This window comes from Rosa rugosa, chromosome 1, assembly GCF_958449725.1.
Source record: "Rosa rugosa chromosome 1, drRosRugo1.1, whole genome shotgun sequence".
Classification (NCBI taxonomy): Eukaryota; Viridiplantae; Streptophyta; class Magnoliopsida; order Rosales; family Rosaceae; genus Rosa; species Rosa rugosa.
Window position 1 is genome coordinate 63,334,438 of NC_084820.1, and position 20,535 is coordinate 63,354,972.

General features: G+C 39.1%; 1 protein-coding gene across 3 annotated transcripts; it reads left to right on the forward strand.

The window, feature by feature from the left end:
* Positions 1-4,423: 4,423 nt before the first annotated feature.
* Positions 4,424-10,047, forward strand: LOC133726044 (glutamate receptor 3.4). Of its 3 annotated transcripts, XM_062153493.1 has the most exons (8): positions 4,424-4,702; positions 4,832-4,954; positions 5,313-5,765; positions 6,472-7,811; positions 8,050-8,327; positions 8,676-8,707; positions 8,798-9,207; positions 9,338-10,047. In XM_062153493.1, exons 3-8 carry the CDS (start codon positions 5,465-5,467, stop codon positions 9,797-9,799), a joined length of 2,823 nt encoding a protein of 940 aa, XP_062009477.1. In that variant the 5' UTR covers positions 4,424-4,702; positions 4,832-4,954; positions 5,313-5,464; the 3' UTR covers positions 9,800-10,047. The 3 variants fall into 3 exon arrangements, with proteins under 3 accessions (XP_062009477.1, XP_062009478.1, XP_062009476.1); XM_062153494.1 differs by lacking the exon at positions 4,424-4,702 and having other exon boundaries at positions 4,769-4,954; positions 5,396-5,765; XM_062153492.1 differs by lacking the exon at positions 4,424-4,702 and having other exon boundaries at positions 4,769-4,954; positions 5,426-5,765.
* Positions 10,048-20,535: the final 10,488 nt, after the last annotated feature.

A 20,535-nucleotide genomic window follows, 5' to 3' on the forward strand; every position in this document is an offset into this window, starting at 1 on the left:
TTTGGTTGGAGCTTATCTTCAGACATATTGATGTTCCCATTTTAAGAGAACCTGTATCAAGAAGGAAATGTTAGATGATCCTGAATTCCTGATACATATACTGTTATTGCAGTATCTACTTTGCTCCATTCTGGCAAAAATATAACAAGGCCTTTTTTTTTTTTTTTTTTTGTGTGTGTTTGGGGTGGGGAGAAGAAGATAACCTTGCTAACTGAACAAAAAAGAAAACGTTATAACTCTAAGTTATGTACAGAAATAACACTAAATTAATAGTTAATTGGTTAATAATAAAACAAGAATTCACTGCTGTCGGCACAAAATTATAGAATGCAGTTACATGGTGTAAAAGACTATAAACCTCAATAATAGATTGATTGGTGCAAATGTGATCAAATAACTTGCTTTGCATGATTGCATCCACACTGATTGCACAATTGAGAAGTTTCTTGCCTCCTTCCGGTGGTCCAAGTTGGATGCCATTGTTGCGGTGCCCAGGTCCCGTACCAAATGATTCTTGTCCTAGATTTCTTCTCTTGCTTAGATGCAACACTCTAATTCTAGTGGACATTTCATACTGTTTACAGCCATAAGAATCCTCAGACAAACTTCAATGCACCCCTACATTCATTTAATACCATGGGTCCATGCCAGAGTACTAGGCCCATTTTCGTCTATGCAAAGAGATACATTTTCTAACAGTGATCTAGTAACAGAAATTGAAAAATTAGCCACATCCCTGATCCCTGTAGTTCAAGTTTCCAGAATTATAACAAACTATCTACCTAATGAAAGGATCTCAGGTCCAATGAAGTCTCAAATCTCTACTGCTGGGCATTGGCTTGATGCCTTGTAATGTATTAGATACTGGTCCATGAAAGTTCCAATATCGGTCATAGCTGGTATATAACTATATCTACAAATTATATAAGGCATCAATAACTGATATTTGTGATGACAATAAAGAATGTCATATCTGCGATTGCATTGTTTAAGAGGATAATTATCTTTTCTTTAAGAGCGAGTCTTTAGTAAAACTGACATGCCACGTGATAGGTGTAGCAGCCCAATTGCATGCAAGTAGGGTGGTGTGGGATCTACTTTTGAGTTTTTCTTTACTAACATGGAGACATTTGAGATATGTAGTATAATATAGAAGAGTGACACAATACTCCCCATATTAGACTTATCTCCTCCTCCAGAGATGTTCCCCTGGTCAGCTGCTGACCAGGGATTTTATGGTCAATCACCGTCCGATTGAAATCGGACGGTTGACAACTCTCTAACTTTTTAAAAGATGAAAGCTGTCAACCGTCCGATTTCAATCGGACGGTGATTGACCATGAAAAATCCCTGGTCAGCAGCTGACCAGGGGAACATGACTCTCTCCTCCTCTACCTCAGAACCTTATTGTGTGTCCCATGATAGTGAGGCACAGTAGCAGGACCCATGTGAAATTGCCTAGGCGGTCCAGCATATGTGGAGAATCTCCTATTTGGCCCTGGAAAATATCTAGCAACAATGGAAATTTTCCACACATAAATTGGCTTGATGCCCTTTTCAAAGCTTCAGGTAGTTTTCAGGTCACGTAGTGTCGAACATCGATCTTGTCCTTTTACAGAACCATAAACCAGCTTAATTGCTTGGCCTTTTTTTTTTTTTCCCTTCTTCAAATCAGATATTTTGCTGCAGTTGAGGCGACATTAGCGCATTGAAGCTACGCAACGACCTTTTCCGTTCTTAATTGATTCGAAATTATGATCCAACTGTTGTGTGTTTACTGTTAAACTTGTTACATCCTAAACCAAAGAAGAACAAGAGGTGTGAGTACCAAGGAACACATGTATCATGTTGGCTTCTTTTCTTGATAGAGTCTCTGAAAACACAAATGGTTATCGTAAAAAGAATAGATGACTGATGATACTCACTTTTTTGATTTAATTCGGTTTATGCACATCAGAGACAAACTTTATTGTTGATGTCTTTATAAATCTTGGTCATTCGAATATGGATAGCAAGTTTGGAAATCTAGACTTTCTCGATCTCATAATGCTTTTAACTTTCATTTATTTTAATTTATTGTCTTGTCAAAAAAGAAAGAAAAGAGATAATCGGAATTAGTTCCTCTTTATGGATCTTGACTTGGAGGGATACAATTTATGGGTGGTTGATATTTTTAGTGGGATTGATTGCTTTGTTGAAGGTCTAAGACCTTATTCTAATTCAGTTTCCACCAAGCTGTGAAAAATGGGATTGATACTAAAGTGGTATGGAATTGAAGAATGCCCTCAAAATCAAGCTAATAGGTGGACACAATATCCACTTTCCAGATTAATGTTCTATGGTCATGATATTAATCTAAAGAAGTTCAACAGGGTAATTATAACACATGTTTGTTCGTCCCTCTAATAATAATAATGAGAATTTCACAAATGGTCACTCAATTATGATTTATTGGACACTTTAGTCACTAAATTTTTAAAGATATCATTTTTGTTACTCAACTAGTACTCTATCAATCACTTTAGTCATTTTGCTAAATTCTCTATTAAAATCTCAGTTAAATGGACAATGTTTTTGTAAATATGCATTTTTAAGAGGGTGATTTTATCAAAATCTCACTTTAACCGCTTCTCTGAATGATTATAATTCAGACTTCTCAATTTTTCATAATTAGTTAGATGAAAATATCATTCATTTTGTGGTAATTTAAAAAAAAAAAAATTAATAGAGTGACTAAAATGAATAATATAGTTAAAGTTGGGTGACCAAAGTAATATATTTAAAAAATGAGTGACTAAAGTATGAAATAGATAAAAATTAAGTGATTATTTGTGATATTTTCTGATAATAATATGTAGTTTTTAGTTGTTTTTACTCCAAAATCTAAATATGAAAAAACTGTATCGATAAAACAACTAAATATGTGTGTCATATGTAGTTGACTTTATTAATCTAATGACAATGTGAGAGTGAACTGCGAATGTGGCAGTGAAGCCAAGTCCCACAAATATTGGAAAATAATAACTCTTTTATATTTTGCATGGGTTGAAGAGCAAAAATATCTTATATATAATAAGCCAATATGATGTTTTCAGTAATCATTTTTTAAATGAAAACTTTCAACTCTATGTACCTGCATGGCTCTTTTAATATCCTTATCCAACAATCCACTCATTCTGGGTCCAAAATATGTCCTGCCTTCATAAAAAAATGAGAAAATTGTGACTTTATGCTGTGCACCAAATGCCTCATCTACAAGAATTGAATGCATCAAATGCTGTGCATGCTTTTAAGTTCCAGTTCCCATATGTTTTTTTTTTCCTGCTTTCTCAACTACCATGACTATTCGAGACCAAGCCAACCGTGATTCTTTGATGTACGCACAAGCCACAAGTACACTCAACTGACTTTCGGCAGCGGAATCATAAAATTTGCTATTTTCATATGGAACATGTGAAATTTGAATTATGCAATCATAGATAATTTATTTGAGGCAATTCATCACATATCTTGTCATCTCTTTTTAAAGACATGAATTATTGAAGTTGAATTCTCAAAATCAGTGGAGAAAATAATGTCCCTAAACTCTATTCCTTGATTTGAGGTTTTGCCACTACTAGACCACAAGTCTCTGTTTACTTCCTCGAAACTCATTTGAACCACCTTCAATTGTGTCGTGTTTGATGCAGTGAATTCTCTATTCTTTTGCTCGTAGAGACGCATTTGCTAATATTCTCAGTTACAGTTTTACACTATAGAAAAACCGACATTATTGACATGTTATTCGATTCTACTGAGAAAAAAAAAAAGAAAAAAAAAAAAGCGGAGGGTGTTACACGACGATCATGATGATGTAGTAAATGGATGTGATGGTGGGATCGTCACTGTCTTCATTTGGACCCAGCGAGTCCGTCACCCCACATCTCTTCTCTTACGTCTTATTCTCAGAATCTCTATGCTGGGGCTGCTATCACTGTGTATTTACATATATTTGGTAATATGATATTATGAGCAGCAGTACCATATTAATTGTTAGCACTGTAAATGCCCAAGATTTTCACTATCTGTAGATTACACAGTGTCAAAACTTTACAGCATGTAGATTTTACTGTGAATTATTAGGAACGTGTTTCCAAATATGCAATCTTTGTCAAGTTTAGTCGTGTTATTCTTTCAACTCACGTCTTTTAAGTTGGATTAGACTCTCTCTTCTGTTAGCATCATGAGCTTGACCAAAATAATTATGGCACATCACGAATATTGTTTTCAAATGTCACGATTGGCATTAGTCCTGGAATCCAATTTTGTTGGTGGGTTCATTTCATATGTTACAAGAAGTTAGATGATATATAATCAATGCTGAAATTTCATTTATTGCGAGCAATTAGTCCAAGACGTAATTTGTCGTATTTCCATCTTCAATATGAAACTGAATATGACCAAATTCTACTCGAGTGAAAATTGTATAGTTGATTTTTTGGTAAAAAAAAATTCTTAATCCTAATTGTCACCCAGAAGCAGAATGCACATCACATGTCCCATGTGGTATAAACATGTTTTCCCTTCTTTTCTAATTGAGTGGAGGATCATTCTCAGCTATTTGGCATTTTGCTTTGAGGTGTGAAAGAAGTGCGTGAACCAAAACTGGGTTCCCATTTTTTTGGCTGACGTGTGTTGATCACGGCCACAATAATGCAAAAAGGTTTATAACCCAATTGTGTGATCACATTATTATACACTTGCGTATAATAATGCAAAAAATGTGAGTAGCCCAATTGGTGAAGAGCTAGTAAAGTTGGAAACTTGAAAAAGAATGATTCTTTACTTGCAGGAACTGTTCTGAGCTTTGAGGTTCACTCTCTTTTCGGCTGATAATGGGGAGGTGCTCTCTTCTGTGTCCTTGACTCCTTGAGCTTATGCTTGTACGGCCTTCATCAAAGCTCGTCCTTCTCAGGTAACTAAAAATGCCACCTTCCACTTCCACACAGCTTCAAATCTATCATTTAATATTGGCTTTCTTTTTCTTTATACTTTATCAGTCTGGCATGTGGTTGCCCTCACCAACTAGTTTATTTAGTTTAGTGTTTTGTTGTTTTGAGATTCCTGGCTTGATTTGGTAATGATAGGAGTATAAAATAATGAGTTTTGAGCAATACCCATTTGGAAACTTGTTCATCTGGTTTCCCAAGTGAGTATCAATTTTCTAGAATCCAAGGTGGCCTAGCTCTGATATTATATAGTTTCTACTGGATTTTGTTGCGTATTTGGGGCAGAATCTTAGTGTTCAAGGTAAATCTTTGTATCTGATTCAGGTTCTGAGAATTCTGGACTCATGTTGGTTTGAGCAGAAACTAGTTCCTTGTGTTTTCTTTCTTCAGTCTGCCATTGTTGACAGATTTTGCCCCTTTAATCAATGCTGGTGTAGCCTAGTTCAAAGCTCAGGAATCAACAGAGCTCTGTAGAAATGGAGGCCTTCTTGACCCATGTATGCAAGACAAGAACACTGCTTACATTGATCTTATGTATTTGGGTGCCCATGGAAGTGATGGCTCAGACTGGAAATGCCACCGTCTCATCTAAGAGGCCGAGTTCTCTGAATATTGGAGCTCTGTTTACTTTCAATTCAGCCATTGGAAGGTCTGTCAAACCAGCAATCCTAGCCGCAATTGAAGAAGTTAATTCTGATTCAAGCGTTCTCGAGGGGACTAAATTGAACATTATTTTCCATGATACAAATTGCAGTGGATTTCTTGGAACTGTGGAAGGTATTTCCTTCAACTCAATTCATTTCTTTCTTAGTCTAATAAGCTGTGATTTCCGTCCCTTTTTAGGACGTTAGAAAACCAAACTGCTATTAATTTTTAGATTGAAAATATAGGTTTCAGAGGATATTATGAATTGGGGACGTATTTTAGTAATAAAATCAATCGCCATTGTAATCTTGAATTTTCATTTTCTGTTTTGTTGTCTTTAAAGTTCAGAATTTTTGCATCACATGCCTTTTGGACTCCTATATTTATTGCTGTAGATTGTAGATTATCATGGTGATGTTTTATAAAGATTTTGTCCTTGTATTTTTCTTATAATTTGCAGATGGTATGGTTTGTGTGTTTCTTCCTGCTTGAACACTATAGTTAGCATGAATTTCTTGATGTTCTGTTCATCTGCGATTTTGTCTTTATATACTGAATAATCACTGGTCCTGATTTTGTAGAGTTAATATGTCCTTATATCAGATATGAAGCTCAAGAGGTCTACCTTTTGCTTCTTAAAGTTATTTATCAAATAGGACCTTCATTTAAGTTGATCCCACTCCTGACTCACCTCTTGTCTGATAACCAGTAATGAAGATCCATGAAATTATGGACGAGAAAGAATCAACTAGGACATATTTATAATTGTTATATGTGCCTTTCTTTCTCTTTTAAAACAAACTGTAATGGTGATGTCTTTCACTCTTTCTCCATGTAGCTTTGCAGCTCATTGAAAATGATGTGGTTGCTGCAATTGGCCCACAGTCCTCAGGAATAGCTCATGTCATATCCCACGTTGTTAATGAGCTCCATGTACCACTTCTGTCATTTGGAGCAACAGACCCCTCCCTTTCTGCTCTACAATACCCGTATTTTGTACGCACCACGCAGAGTGACTCTTTTCAAATGTATGCAGTTGCTGATATGGTTGAGTATTTCGGATGGAGAGAAGTAATTGCCATATTTGTAGATGATGATTGTGGCAGAAATGGGATTTCAGTACTAGGTGATGCCTTAGCAAAGAAGCGTTCCAAGATTGCTTACAAGGCTGCCTTCTCTCCTGGAGCCCCATTAAGTGATATCAATGACTTGTTGGTGGGAGTAAACCTCATGGAATCTCGGGTGTATATTGTACATGTAAATCCTGACTCTGGTTTGTCAGTCTTTTCTGTTGCCAAGGATCTTGGAATGATGACAAGTGGCTATGTTTGGATTGCAACGGATTGGCTTCCTACTAATTTAGATTCATTAGTACCACCTGACCCTGACAAAATGAATCTTTTACAAGGGGTTGTTGCTCTTCGTCATCATTCCCCGGATACTGATCTCAAAAAGAGTTTTGCATCTAAATGGAGAAAACTAAAGCATGAAGGGAGTCCGGGCTTCAATTCTTATGCTCTCTATGCATATGACTCTATTTGGTTAGCAGCCCGTGCCCTTGATGTTTTTCTCAATGAAGGAGGGACTGTATCTTTCTCTAGTGACCCAAAGTTGAAAGATACAAATAGAAGCGCACTGCACTTGGCATCACTCCGAATATTTGATGGAGGCCAACATTACCTGCAGACACTTCTTAAGATGAACTTCACAGGTGTGAGTGGTCAGCTTCAGTTTGATCTGGATAAGAATTTAATTCATCCAGCTTATGATGTTCTGAACATTGGTGGAACTGGATTTCGTAAAATTGGTTATTGGTCAAATTCTACTGGTCTGTCGACCACTGAGCCAGAGACATTATTTGGGAAGTCGTTCAATACTTCTACCAGAACTCCACATCTTTATAGTGTTATATGGCCTGGTGAAACTATAGCTACACCTCGGGGATGGGTATTTCCTAACAATGGCAAGCCACTGCGTATTGCTGTGCCTGAGAGAGTAGGTTACAAAGAGTTTGTGTCTAAAGACAAGAGTCCTCCTGGGGTCAGAGGATATTGTATTGATGTATTTGAAGCTGCTATAAACTTGTTGCCTTATCCTGTGCCACGCACATATATGTTGTATGGAGGTGGCAAGAGGAATCCCGATTACAACAATCTTGTTGGTCAAGTTGCTCTAAATGTGAGTATCTAGGTCCAATCTTTAGCTTTTTAGTTAGAGGTGGTAAAAGTTACCCCTTTATAGATAAATTCGTCTGCTTTGGATTAATTTCAGACACTGAATGATTTTAACCTGTATATATATATGTTACAGTTATCATTTCTTGATAAAGAATTGTCAGAAGTGTATTATCCTATTACTACATGGGCTTGGTTTGGGATTTCTGGATTGCTGACTAATGCTCAATTCCTTTTTGCAGAACTTTGATGCAGCTGTTGGGGATGTTACAATAACTACAAATAGGACAAGAATGGTTGATTTTACACAGCCTTACATGGAATCAGGACTAGTTGTAGTTGTTCCTGTCAAACAGTTAAAATCAAACCCTTGGGCTTTCCTGAAGCCATTTACTATTGAGATGTGGTTAGTCACCGGTGCATTCTTCCTTTTTGTGGGAGTCGTTGTTTGGATTCTTGAGCACAGGATTAATCACGAGTTCCGTGGTCCACCAAGGGAACAGCTCATGACTATTTTTTGGTTAGTATGTTCTACATCATTAAGGCCTCTGATTTGTTTGAGACTTTCTGATTCATATAGTCATAAGGTGTCTTTCTGGAAAGAAAAATGCCCAAATTCCCTAATTGATGGACCTAGATGTTGCCTGGGTGTGGGGTGCCTATTAAATCACTTGGTGATGTAATTGAAAAACAAAAAAAGTCCTGAAAATCATGATTGTGGTTTGACATGTGCAGCAATTGGCATGGTTATGAAATTTGTGAATAACTTGAGATTTCAGTAGTTTATGGAGTAAGAATATGACTACAGCTGCCTGCAGATTTTTGATTTTAGCTGTGTAATTTTACTGAAACTGCTTTTTCCTTGCAGGTTTAGTTTCTCGACGATGTTCTTCTCACATAGTATGTATTTCATGCTTAATCTTCATTGATCTCAGGAATGCAATTCCTGTTAGGAACTTCTAACATCCTCTGTTACTGAACTTGGCTCAGGAGAGAACACTGTGAGCACTCTAGGACGGCTGGTGCTGATTATATGGTTGTTTGTGGTGTTGATTATCAATTCGAGCTATACAGCTAGTTTGACATCGATCCTCACTGTACAACAGCTGACATCACGGATTGAGGGGATAGACAGCTTGATATCAAGTAATGATCCAATCGGAGTTCAAGATGGGTCATTTTCATGGAAATATTTGGTTAATGAGCTCAACATAGCGGAGTCGAGACTTGTTACCTTAAAAACCATGGAAGACTACATCAAAGCCCTTCAGGATGGACCAAAACGTGGTGGAGTAGCTGCCATTGTCGATGAGCTTCCTTACATTGAGCTGTTTATGTCTGCCACCAAGTGTGCATTCAGGACTGTGGGGCAGGAATTTACAAAAAGCGGATGGGGATTTGTAAGTGTTTGGTATATGTTAGATTGTGAATTTAAAATTACACATTGCCTTTTCCAAGTTTTGAATCAATGATGCATTTGTTGGATAGCATTTCAAAAACAGCCTTCTCATATTCTATTTCCTTTCTCAGGCATTCCAAAGGGATTCTCCTCTTGCTGTTGATTTGTCAACTGCCATTCTTCAACTCTCGGAGAATGGTGACCTCCAAAAGATCCGTAATAAATGGCTTAGGAGTAGCGAGTGCTCTATGCAACTCAATGAAATGGATGCAGACCGACTATCCCTGACGAGCTTTTGGGGCCTGTTCCTTATATGCGGTATTGCATGCTTCATTGCTCTTACTGTGTTCTTCTGTAGAATCTTATTGCAATACCGCAGATTTAGTCCAGAGACTCTGGAAGGGGATGTTGAGGAAATTGAACCTCCTCCCAGATCTAGTCGCCGCTCACTCCGGACAACTAGTTTCAAAAACTTGATGGATTTTGTAGATAAGAAAGAAGTAGAGATCAAGCATATGCTAAAGAGAAAGAGCAGCGATAACAAACAAGAAGCTAGTCCAAGCTCTGATGGCAAGTCCCTTTCACCCTCTTAAAGAAAATTTTCAGCTGGTTGATTTTCCAGTACGTCCTCCTCTGGTAATCACACTGTTAATCATAATTTTATCTGTAGTAATATTTTACTGCTTAAGCCCAAAGTTTGGTAGAATAACATTACATGGTTTATAGAAAGAGAAGAAAAACAATGAGGAGAATCTCTGTTGTAGATAAATTTTGTATTGCACAATAATGCTTCTACTCTTTATTCTAATTGAAGGATAGAGTTCTACAGTTTGTAGATAAACTTGTTCTTTAATTTTCCTAAGCGGAATGAAGTTTGGCTAGAAAGTCTGAGTAGAATGTTTGGCTTACACCATTTGGCAATGCATACGCTATTCCTTGAATTTGAGATGATTCCACAGCAAACAGCATACCAGTTGTGAGAACATTGATGCTCTAGGTTATTGAGTGTTTTGATTTATCGAATTCGCAAAGGGCTTGGACCCTAAAGTAACTCTTGAGTTCAGAGGTTATTAGCAAATAGAGATTCCAAATGTGTTTAAACATGGAACAACCTCATCAGAGGTTCATATTTTTCTATCCATTGCACTCCACTTCCGCAATTACACTCCCAAAACCCAAAGTCTCCCCGGGGGCATATTGAGAAACAAGCTAGACGGCGGTTAATTGAACTTGCTTCAGTTACAAGAAACCGCAGGTGATTTTAGTTCTTCCCGCTTGCTAGACTTTTCGGATTATCACTATAAGGAACAGTATTCAGATGTGAACATTTTCGGTCCACGCAATGGCATATATTGCCTATATGATGGGAAGCAAATCACATCGATGAATGCTTCAACGAGAGACTTCAAGGTTGTTCCAGAACAATCTATTCTCCAGGCTACTGGTTTTCGGTCTGTCGAAATAGGATTCGATCCTCAAACCAATGATTACTTGGTGACTTCAGTCAGGTACGCGTATTGGTTTGGAGGCCGTACGCAGCCTGCCGTATATAGCTCAAGTTCTAACGACTGTGTCAACGAAAATCTTCACTGGTCGGATTCGGAAACGGTTGTGACCCAAAATTCTATTATTAATTCTTGCCTTCGACATGGTTGGTGAGGTGTTCAAAAAGATAAAGCTTCCGGAAAGAATCATTGTATGCCAAATTGTTGCAGTCTGTAATGATTAATGAACAACAAGGACAGTTTATCCATATATGGAAATTGAATGTTAGACGTATGGGTTATGCATGATTATGGTCATGATGAGTCTTGGACTAAGCAATTCGAAATGATCATTTACCCAATTTCAGCTTAAAAATTGCTCACTCTCCACCAACAGTTTTTTAACCTCATTTACCCAAAACACTCTAAGAGATTATTTCCCTAATACCCAATTAATTCTTTTATTATTATTTTTATTTATTTTTGAGACTTTTTGCCCTTTCCTTCTTTCTCACTTAGAGAGAGAAGTCATCCTCCACCTTGCTGTGCTCCGGTGACCAGTGGCCGGCCGCGGTCTCCGGCGACCGGCGACGGGAATCCGGCGACCGGTGACCGGAATTCGGAATCCGGCTACCGGACTGGTGACCGGATTCCGGCGTCTGAATTTATTGCCCTCTAATAATACCCAGTAACCATATTATTGCTCCCCCCAGTAATCATATTATTGCCCCCCAGTAATCATATTATTGCCTCCCAATACTCATATTATTGCCTCTAATAATCATATTATTGCCCTCCAGTGAATTGTATAAACTCCCGAAACCAAAATGAATACACTACATGCACAAATGATCAATTTATATGCATATTATTGCCCCCCAATACTCATATTATTGCCCCGCAATAGACATGTATAACTACTCAAAAAACTTTTTTTTTCATTCTTCATTCTTCTTTCTTCTTTCTTCTTTCCTTATAAGCCTTCTGCCAAATTTACAAAAAAATAAAAAAATAAAAAAATAAAAAAATAAAAAAAATAAAAAAATAAAAAAAAAGAACCATGAGACTGGGCGAGGTCGAGCTCCACAATCGCATCCAAACGGAGGAGCGTGGAGTTGACGCACGACTGGGCGAGGTCGAGCTCGCGGACCTTGGCGCTGACGTGGTCGGCGAGGTCGCGGATCTTGGCGCTGACGTGATCGGCGAGGTCGCAGGTGGAGGAGACATTGGAGAGGACGTGGTCGGCGTCGGACTTGACTATGTCGAGGACTTGGGAGGATTTCTGGAGATTGGAGAGGTGCTTGTCGAGGTGGGAGCGCTGGGAGAGAGGAGGTGGTCGAGGTTGAGATCCAGGGCGAGCCGTGGACTGCGGCGGAGGAGGAGAGTCGTCGCTGACTGGGACGGTGAGGAGGACCAGCGCCGGTGGCGAGTATGCAGGGCTTCGGCGACGGGCTCGGGAAGCAGAGGAGAGAGAGAGAGAGAGAGATAAAGTCTCGGAGGAGAAGGGGAGTCGAGAGAGAGAGAGAGAGAGAGAGAGAGAGAGAATGAGGGCAATACTGTCAAAGACTATTGGATTGGGTAAATGGGGTTAAAAAACTCTTAGTGGAGTAAGTGGGCAATTTTTAGGCTAAAATTGAGTAAGTGGTCACGGCCCCTTCATTTTACTATTAGTCCACTGTCAGTGAACCTTCACTAGCGGGTCAATCACCATCAAAACGGCTAACCTAGTTTTTCATCTGCCCTTGCGTTATCTCTGGCATTGAAACCGGTCCCAAAGGGACCACCTGATCCCATCTAGTTGCTGCCCGAGCTTCACCCCCTTTCATAACCATCCACGGCGAGGTATTGAAGGGAAGAACCAAAATGGGTTGTAATCGGGTTCTTCTGGCTTCGGCCAGCTCGAGTTCCGCCACTACTTGGATTGTGTTCCTCTCTTCCTTGCAGTTCTAATACTACCAACCATGCACATCAAATCGATTCCACGATGGCATATCGAATAGGAGATACTAAAACGGGTTGCAACCGGGTTTTTCTTCTTTCGACCACCTTGAGCTCCACCACCACATGGGTTGTGTTCAGTCGAGCATGATCTTGACCTTAATACCAAGAAGAGGAGTCATGGGTCCTTGCTTGCCCTTTTTTTTATATACACATCCGACATGGGAAAATGGGACTTTGCCTATGGGTTTATAAGGGTTTGGACCATTTCATCAATTGCCAATTGGTTTTGGATGTGAAACCCACATTACTTTATCATGGTATCAGAGCCAGGTTATCCCACGTGTGCACATGGGCTCCACGTCACCCAAAGTAATGTGGGGTTCACATCCATATGATATTGACACATATCGATCCAAGAATATTATACATGTGGTAACACGTAAGTTCTAATATTATTAGACCACATGGATCGATCTAAATCAAATAATAGTATATGTATTAAAGAATTTAACACGTGTTCAAACAATACATAGATCGATCTAAGAATATCAATCGTGCTCAAATAATCAATATGTCTATAATATTGTTTCAACACGTGGATAAATCAAAATTTGACAACATAACTTGCAACCATAAGAATATATATATATATATATATATATATATATATATATATATATATATATATATATAGGTAATTCGATTCAATTACTAAACTTACCACATCCATGAGAATCTCAACAAGGTTATTGTGGTTCATAATGACAACAGCACTCTCCCGCGAAGCTTCAAATTTGCATCCAGATTGTCTTTGCACAATTCCACGAGGAAATGTTCGAATGTACTTGTCCTTATTGAGCACAGTGGATGATCCAGCAGTGCTATTCATCCACAAAGGATCGCCGATTTGAGCCATGCATTCGGAATTTCGGATTAGCTCCTCCATAGCTGCACCTGCAAGCTCAATAATCATGGGCTTATCTGCCTCACTAGGTGCACCGATTGACCGCATAACGTTTCCTTGAGTATACATGTCTGAGTTGTGTAATAAGAAGCTGTGGTGAGGACTGGTCATATTTCCCACTCCAAGATCAAGTGGACTGCCACTGGCTTGCCGACGTATTTATTAGCAATTGCTGATATTATTCCATCAATCTGGAAAGAATGGAAAGTAGTTAATTGATAAGGAAATGGAGATATATATATAATCTTATCATTAAACCTATATGCATGCATAAATGATTTTTTAAATACAAAATAGGTAAGTATCCCCTATTTAAAGATTGTGGTTTAAATTCAAATTCCAATTTCTCTAATTTTCAATTTTGTTTTTGAACAACCACCTTCCTTACTAAGGCATTATACCAAGAAACCACTGCAAGTGGCCTAGTGGTTCTTGCCTAGTTGGGTGTGCTCCCCAACCTAGGTTTGAACCCCGAAGCTGTCAAAGTGGTCAGGTACTGTGCTGCAATGCATAGTTGGAGCATTTCACATGTGTCGAAGGGGTTTATTTTGGGCCTAGGAAGCCTTTGGGTTCCCCTTGACAAAGTAAAAAAAAAAAGGCATTATACTAAGAACTGGTGTGATGCAAAGAGAATTGGTTGATGGCACGGTGTTTTTCAATAATGAAATTTAAGGATGAGGTGATATTAGTTCCTCGAGGCCAGACAATTAAGAGATCAAAATTGTTTGATGGCACGGTTGTCGGAATACACAATACCATCACATCAAATAGTTCTTTATCATGAATGTAAGTGTATTATAATTTGGCAGATGATAGCAGAATTCCAAGTATCATCTCCACTAGTTCCAACTCGTGAGAGTTATTTTGTGAGATGGAATTGTATTTTCTGATAAACTTGGAATTCTGTTGCATCTGTCAAATTATATACACTCATCAGAAAATAAACCTAATAAAGAGACAGCTGATGAAGCCCCAAATAAGAACCGGACAATACAAGAAGTTACTGATGGTATGACCGACTATAAGAAGACAATTTTCCACCAATGTAACCGGTGATGTGACTGACCAAGCGTAGCCTACATACAGTATAACACATGCTGAATAGTCCACTTATATACCATCGGTAATGAGCATCTATGATAGAACAATGGTTATCTGACCAACCGTAGAGGCAGAACTAGGATTTGAAACTTAGAGGAGCTGAGACGTGAATATAAATTTAGACATGATATTTATACCTTTCTATTTTTAGTATGATAGTATTATTATTATTAGGAAAATGGCTTGGGAAAATTTGTATCATAAACAATATTTGCAGAATTCATTAATTTTTTTATTAAGGCAGCGTATAAAAAGAAAGAAATCAAATATATGTAACAAAACAAGGAAAAAATCAAATATACATGAATCATAATATAATTGACCAACCAAAAAAAAATAAAAATTTGGACTGGTGTTAAAGATATCTTTCGATACTTGAGTGGTACGATTGATATGAGCTTGTTCTATCCCTACAGAGAGACGATGGATTCAGACCCATCATATGTCAAGAACGCCACCAACAGTGGTCTGCGTTCCCTCTCCCCATCCCAAAACGACATAAGTGTTTTAGAAGGTTTTGCTGATGTTGGGTACCTCTCTGACCCACACAAAGGTCGTTCCCAAACTGGTTATGTATTCACCATGGGTAAGACCGCGATATCTTGGAAGTCTACAAAACATACCCTAGTCGCTACTTCTTCGAATTATGTAGAGAGTATTGCTCTTCACGAGGCAGTTCGTGAATGTATATGACTTAGATCCATAGTTACGCATGTTCAAAGCAATTGTGGTTTGAAGTCTACCCCAGATTAGCCTACAAGCATTTATGAGTATAATGCTGCTTGCATTGAGCAAATGAAACAATGCTACATTAAAGGCGACAATACCAAGCATATATCGCCCAAATTCTTCTACAATCAGCAACAACAGAAGCTCCTCAAGATCAGAGTGAACCAAGTTCGATCTGAGGACAATGTCGAAGACTTATTTACTAAGTCACTGCCTAAACCCATGTTTAAGAAACATGTTGCAAGCATCGGTTTACAGAAGTTATTCAAACTTCTATGATCGTATTCATCAGGAGGAGACGCAGACATCAGAAGGAGATGTCTACATGTTGATCTCGAAACGTGAACGGTGTGTTGTGCTCTTTTTTCCCTTCGACTGAGGTTATTTTTGTCTCACAGAGTTTTTGTTACTCGAAAAGGTTTTTAATGAGGCAACGAGAGGAGCACCGCGTTTGGGCAACACAAGGGGGAGTGTTCAAGTAAATCCAGAATATGTGTCTGGACCAGACTCTAGGTTACTTGCTCTAGTTGTAATAGGGTTTGTATTAGAGATAATCTCGGAGAATCTTAGTAGATAACCAATCAATGTAGGATTATGTTTCCATGTACGACTCTATCTCTATGCTTGTAATCCTCTATAATCTATATAAAATGACCCCTATTATCAATGAAAGCACAACAAATTCTCTACCAAATATCAATTCCCTAAAACACATTATCAGCACGAAGCCCTAACCCTGAAACCCTAATTTCGTAGCCCTCAAATTCAAGCAACCACCGCTGCACACTTAAAGCCCCCAATCCCAAGAGCCCAGAACCGGCTGCAGAGTCACCGGAACCGGCTAGAAAAGTACCGAACCAGCTCCCAGAAGAGAAAAACGTTTCCTGCCCGGTTCACATCTTTCCAGACCGCCTTCTACCGTCAAATTTTGTCACCACCGGCGCCTTAACTCCAGATTCTAGGAACCGGAAAAATAACTCCCAGAACTGGCCGGAAAGTTACCGGACCGGCCTGCCGAAGTACTAGATACTCCTGAATCGGTCTGCTACCCCAGAACCAGTTTGCAGCAGCTGCACCTGCACTAGCCTAATTCCGTCCAGCCTAGCAAGAAAAGAAAGAGAAGAAAAAAAGAAAAGAGAGGCGAGCCCAAAAGTAGAAAAGAAAGAGAAGAAAAAAAAAAAAAAGGCAGGCCCACAAGAAGAAAAGAAAGAGAAGGAAAAAAAAAAGGCGGGCCCAGAAGAAGAAAAGAAAGAGAAGAAAAAAAAAAGAGGAAGCCAACGTGCCAAAATGAAAAAAAGGGAGAAGGCCCTGCGGCACGCTGCCGAAAGAAGAAGAAAAGAGAAAAAAAAAAAAAAAAAAGGATAAGCGGCCCAGTTTTTCTCAAAGCCCAATCCAAGGTATTTTTTTTTCTTTTTCTTTTATTCAACTCTTTTGCTTTCGTAATTTCAATTTCTTTTCTTTTCTTTTTCTCTCGGGGACTTGCAACCTCCCTTCTTCTACCCCCTTTTTTTCTTCATAGGGGAGACCAAAAGCCGAACTGTGGGGGTTCGTGCTCACTCCAAGCTTAGAGCTTGTAGAGTCCTCCAAACTTAAAGTTTGTTGAGAAGTTATGATCGACCACAAACAAATCATTGTTTCGATTTAATCTAAAACCTCTTGGAATCGAATTTCTTAGAAGCGACTATGCTCAAAAATCCCTAATTTCTTGGAAGTGATTACGCTCAGAAATTCATAATTTCTTGGGAGCGACTATGCTCAGAAATTTTATTGTTTTCGTGGTAACATTTTTCTTTCCGAAACTAACTCTTTTTCCTTGTTCTCTTTTCAAGATGAGTAACCTGAACAAACTGGACTTTGCTCCATTAAGAACAATTGGCTCTGGTTATCACAAGTGAGTTTGTGATGTCCGCCAGCATCTCAAGGCCGAAAGAATCCTAGATACGATTCTCGAGCCTAGCCAGGACGTGCTAACTATTGAGCAAGCTCAAGCTTTGGAAGCAAATAGAGCAGCCTTAGAGGTAAATAAGGTGAAAGTCATGATCCTAATGACTCGTCATATGGATGATTCGCTCCAGTACGAGTATATGAATGAAGAAGACCCCATAAGGCTCTGGGTCTCACTCGAAGAAAGATTTGGCAACATCCGTGACTCCCTACTTCATGACCTAGAAGTAGGATGACATAGTTTCTGCATCTGTGATTTCAAGTCAGTTCTTGACTACAACTCGGAAGCAACGCCAAAATAGGAAGGTAACCGCCAAAATAGACAAACACGGAACCGAAGAGGTCAACATGGAAAGAAAGAGAGAGGCAACGCCTCTGGCCATGTTAGTGGCGCCACCAACACTAAGAGCCATCCTAATGACGCTTTCAAAGTGCCTCAATCAATAGAGTCTAAGCACAGAGATGTATGTTCTCGATGTGGAGCATCCGGTCATTGAGCACACATTTGTAGAGCTCGTGAAGAAATAGTCACCGCCTACAAAGCATATTATGAAGCAAGAGAAGCTCACTATGTGGAACAAGAAGATCAAGAAGGTGATCTAGAGTGAAGGATTGAAGACTTCAAATCTGGCTGGGATCAATAGATCGCCAATTCTGTTTAAGTCTTTATTTTCCAAGAAATGTAATAGGCAATTGCCATATATTTTGTAGTAAATGTCATTGGTTTAGTTTTTCTTCACATAGGTTCATCCAAAATGAGTATGATGTCTAGGAAGGTTTTGAGATATGTGGTACTTAAGCGAGCTTTGCTCTACTGACATCTCTCTACTCACCTGGTCATATTTATTTTTGAGTTACCGAAAGAAGTCAAACGACTACCTTTGTTTTGCATTAACTAGCATTTGGAATAAATTCTCTTAATGGTTAAGAAACAATGATGTACTCCGTTGACTTATGAATAAAATTTCGAGTTCTCTTCATTATGATTCCATTTTGATTATGAGCATATTACTTTGTGACTACGATGGCTGGGCCATCAGGATTAGTTCAAGGACATGGAATAGCCCAAATTTTGCTTGTCAAATGGCACCTTGATTATTGTTACATAAACTCTCTACGCTCCTAGGTCAAATCAAACCCTATTGAGCCATTCGAGCCAATGGCCGGATTCCATGCGGAAACGCATGTAGAGAACGAAAATGAGTTCCTTTGTAATACCTCTAATGATTGTGAATAAAGGCGCATCTTAGAGAAGTTTATGTGTCTCTCTAATGGACTCTATGTTATTATTCGAGCTATTAAATCCTAATAAAGTCGTGAGATAAGATCTCTTGGATTTAGAGACATATTGGCTTTTTCATGACATGATATGATGATCCATCTACTAAAGACTTCACATGGACATCCATTCTTTCGAGCGAAACGAAGCAAGAATCAAAAGTTGGTTCCTGGACTAAGTGTGACCGCCGCTGCCTCTGGCATCGCTGCCGTCCACCGCAGACCTAGGGCCGTTGTAGTCCATGTAATAATGCCATGGTTGGCGTCTCCCATGGCCATGACGCCATGGATAATGTCCATCATGGTGATGGCGCCTCAGGTGATGCTGCAATTACCAACTTTGCTTCAAATAGCGTTTCAGACGCTCAAGCCCAACCAAAATCCTCATTGGTTGCTTCTAAGGCTTCTAGCTCGTTCTACAAAGCTTATTCCTTATGAAAATTAGGACCGAGATCGGCTTATGCAAAGGATACAAAAATACTCATTATGTTCTTACGTAGAATCCATGGGGATTCTGTGGGCTGATTCAACCAACTTGCGGATGTTTAAATATTTCATGATGTTGGTTGACACGCAAACACGCTGGTCACGTATTGTGCCATTGTCCACTTGTCATGCTGCTATACTACACTCCTAACATATATCATATGACGACGGACTCACTCCTCAGATCATCTTATTCAGTCAATTAGATTTGACAATGTTAGAGAGTTTACATCGAAGACTTTCGATGGTTATTACATTAGGATTGATGTTGAACATCATATTTCCATGAACACACCCAAATGGTCTCGCGGTAACGACTACGATGGTAGCCCGGAATTTGGTAATGCGCAACAATCTCCTTATATCCGCTTGGGATGATGCCATATCGCATGCAGATATGCTAATTCGTCTACGACCTACCGCCACTCAATCTAACTTTGCGTTACAACTAGTGACTAGGTAACAGTATCTCGTACTTACGTATATTTGAGTATGCTATTTATGTGCCAATTGCGCCACCACAGCGCACTATGATGGGTCCTTACAGACGAATGAGCAACTAAGTTGGATTTAAGACTCCAACAATTGTCAGCCACTTAATACCCTTGCTAGGCGATCTCTTAACCTCATGCTTTGCGGATTGTCATTTTGGTGAGACAGTTTTCCCGTTGTTAGGGGGAGATAAGAACACTGATGTTCAGCATGAATGACGGGAATTGTCGTGGTCTGTCCCCATTATGTCTCATCTCAATCCCCACTAAAGTGACAAGATCACACATATCTGCTGCAAACATGCCTACAAGGATGGACGTCCATACGAGAGGACGTAGCGCCACCCTACATGGAGGTAGGCATAGCGCCAACGCCGTAGAGAGTAGCACTCTGGCGTTACAGGTCATGGCCCCAGGTAGGATGCTTGGGAGGCCCGTGGGTTCGAATGATACTTTGGCACAACCCAATCCTTGGATCGTCGACACTTAAAATCCGTCTCATGAGAATCTTCCAGATTATGGTTATAGTTGGGGGACACCTTAACGTCAGAACCTATTCCTGAGAATATAGAGCTCTATGAAAATTACACTAGTGTACATGAGATGTGGAATAGAAACTCCATTATGATTGATGATGTATTCGCGCATTTCATAGAGCATGAGTTTGTTGAGTTAGATGATATCGAACCACGCTCCGTTGATGAATGAATGCCAACGTAGAGAGATTTGGCCTAAATGGAAAGATGCGATCCAGGTTAAGTTGGATTCTCTAACGAAGAGGAAGGTTTTCGAGCCAATGATGTCAACATCTCCTAACATAAAACCTATTAACTAATGGGTCTTCGTTAGAAAGTGTGATGAGAAAAACAAATGGCAATCTCACCTTATGGCATAAGGTTTCTCACAAAATG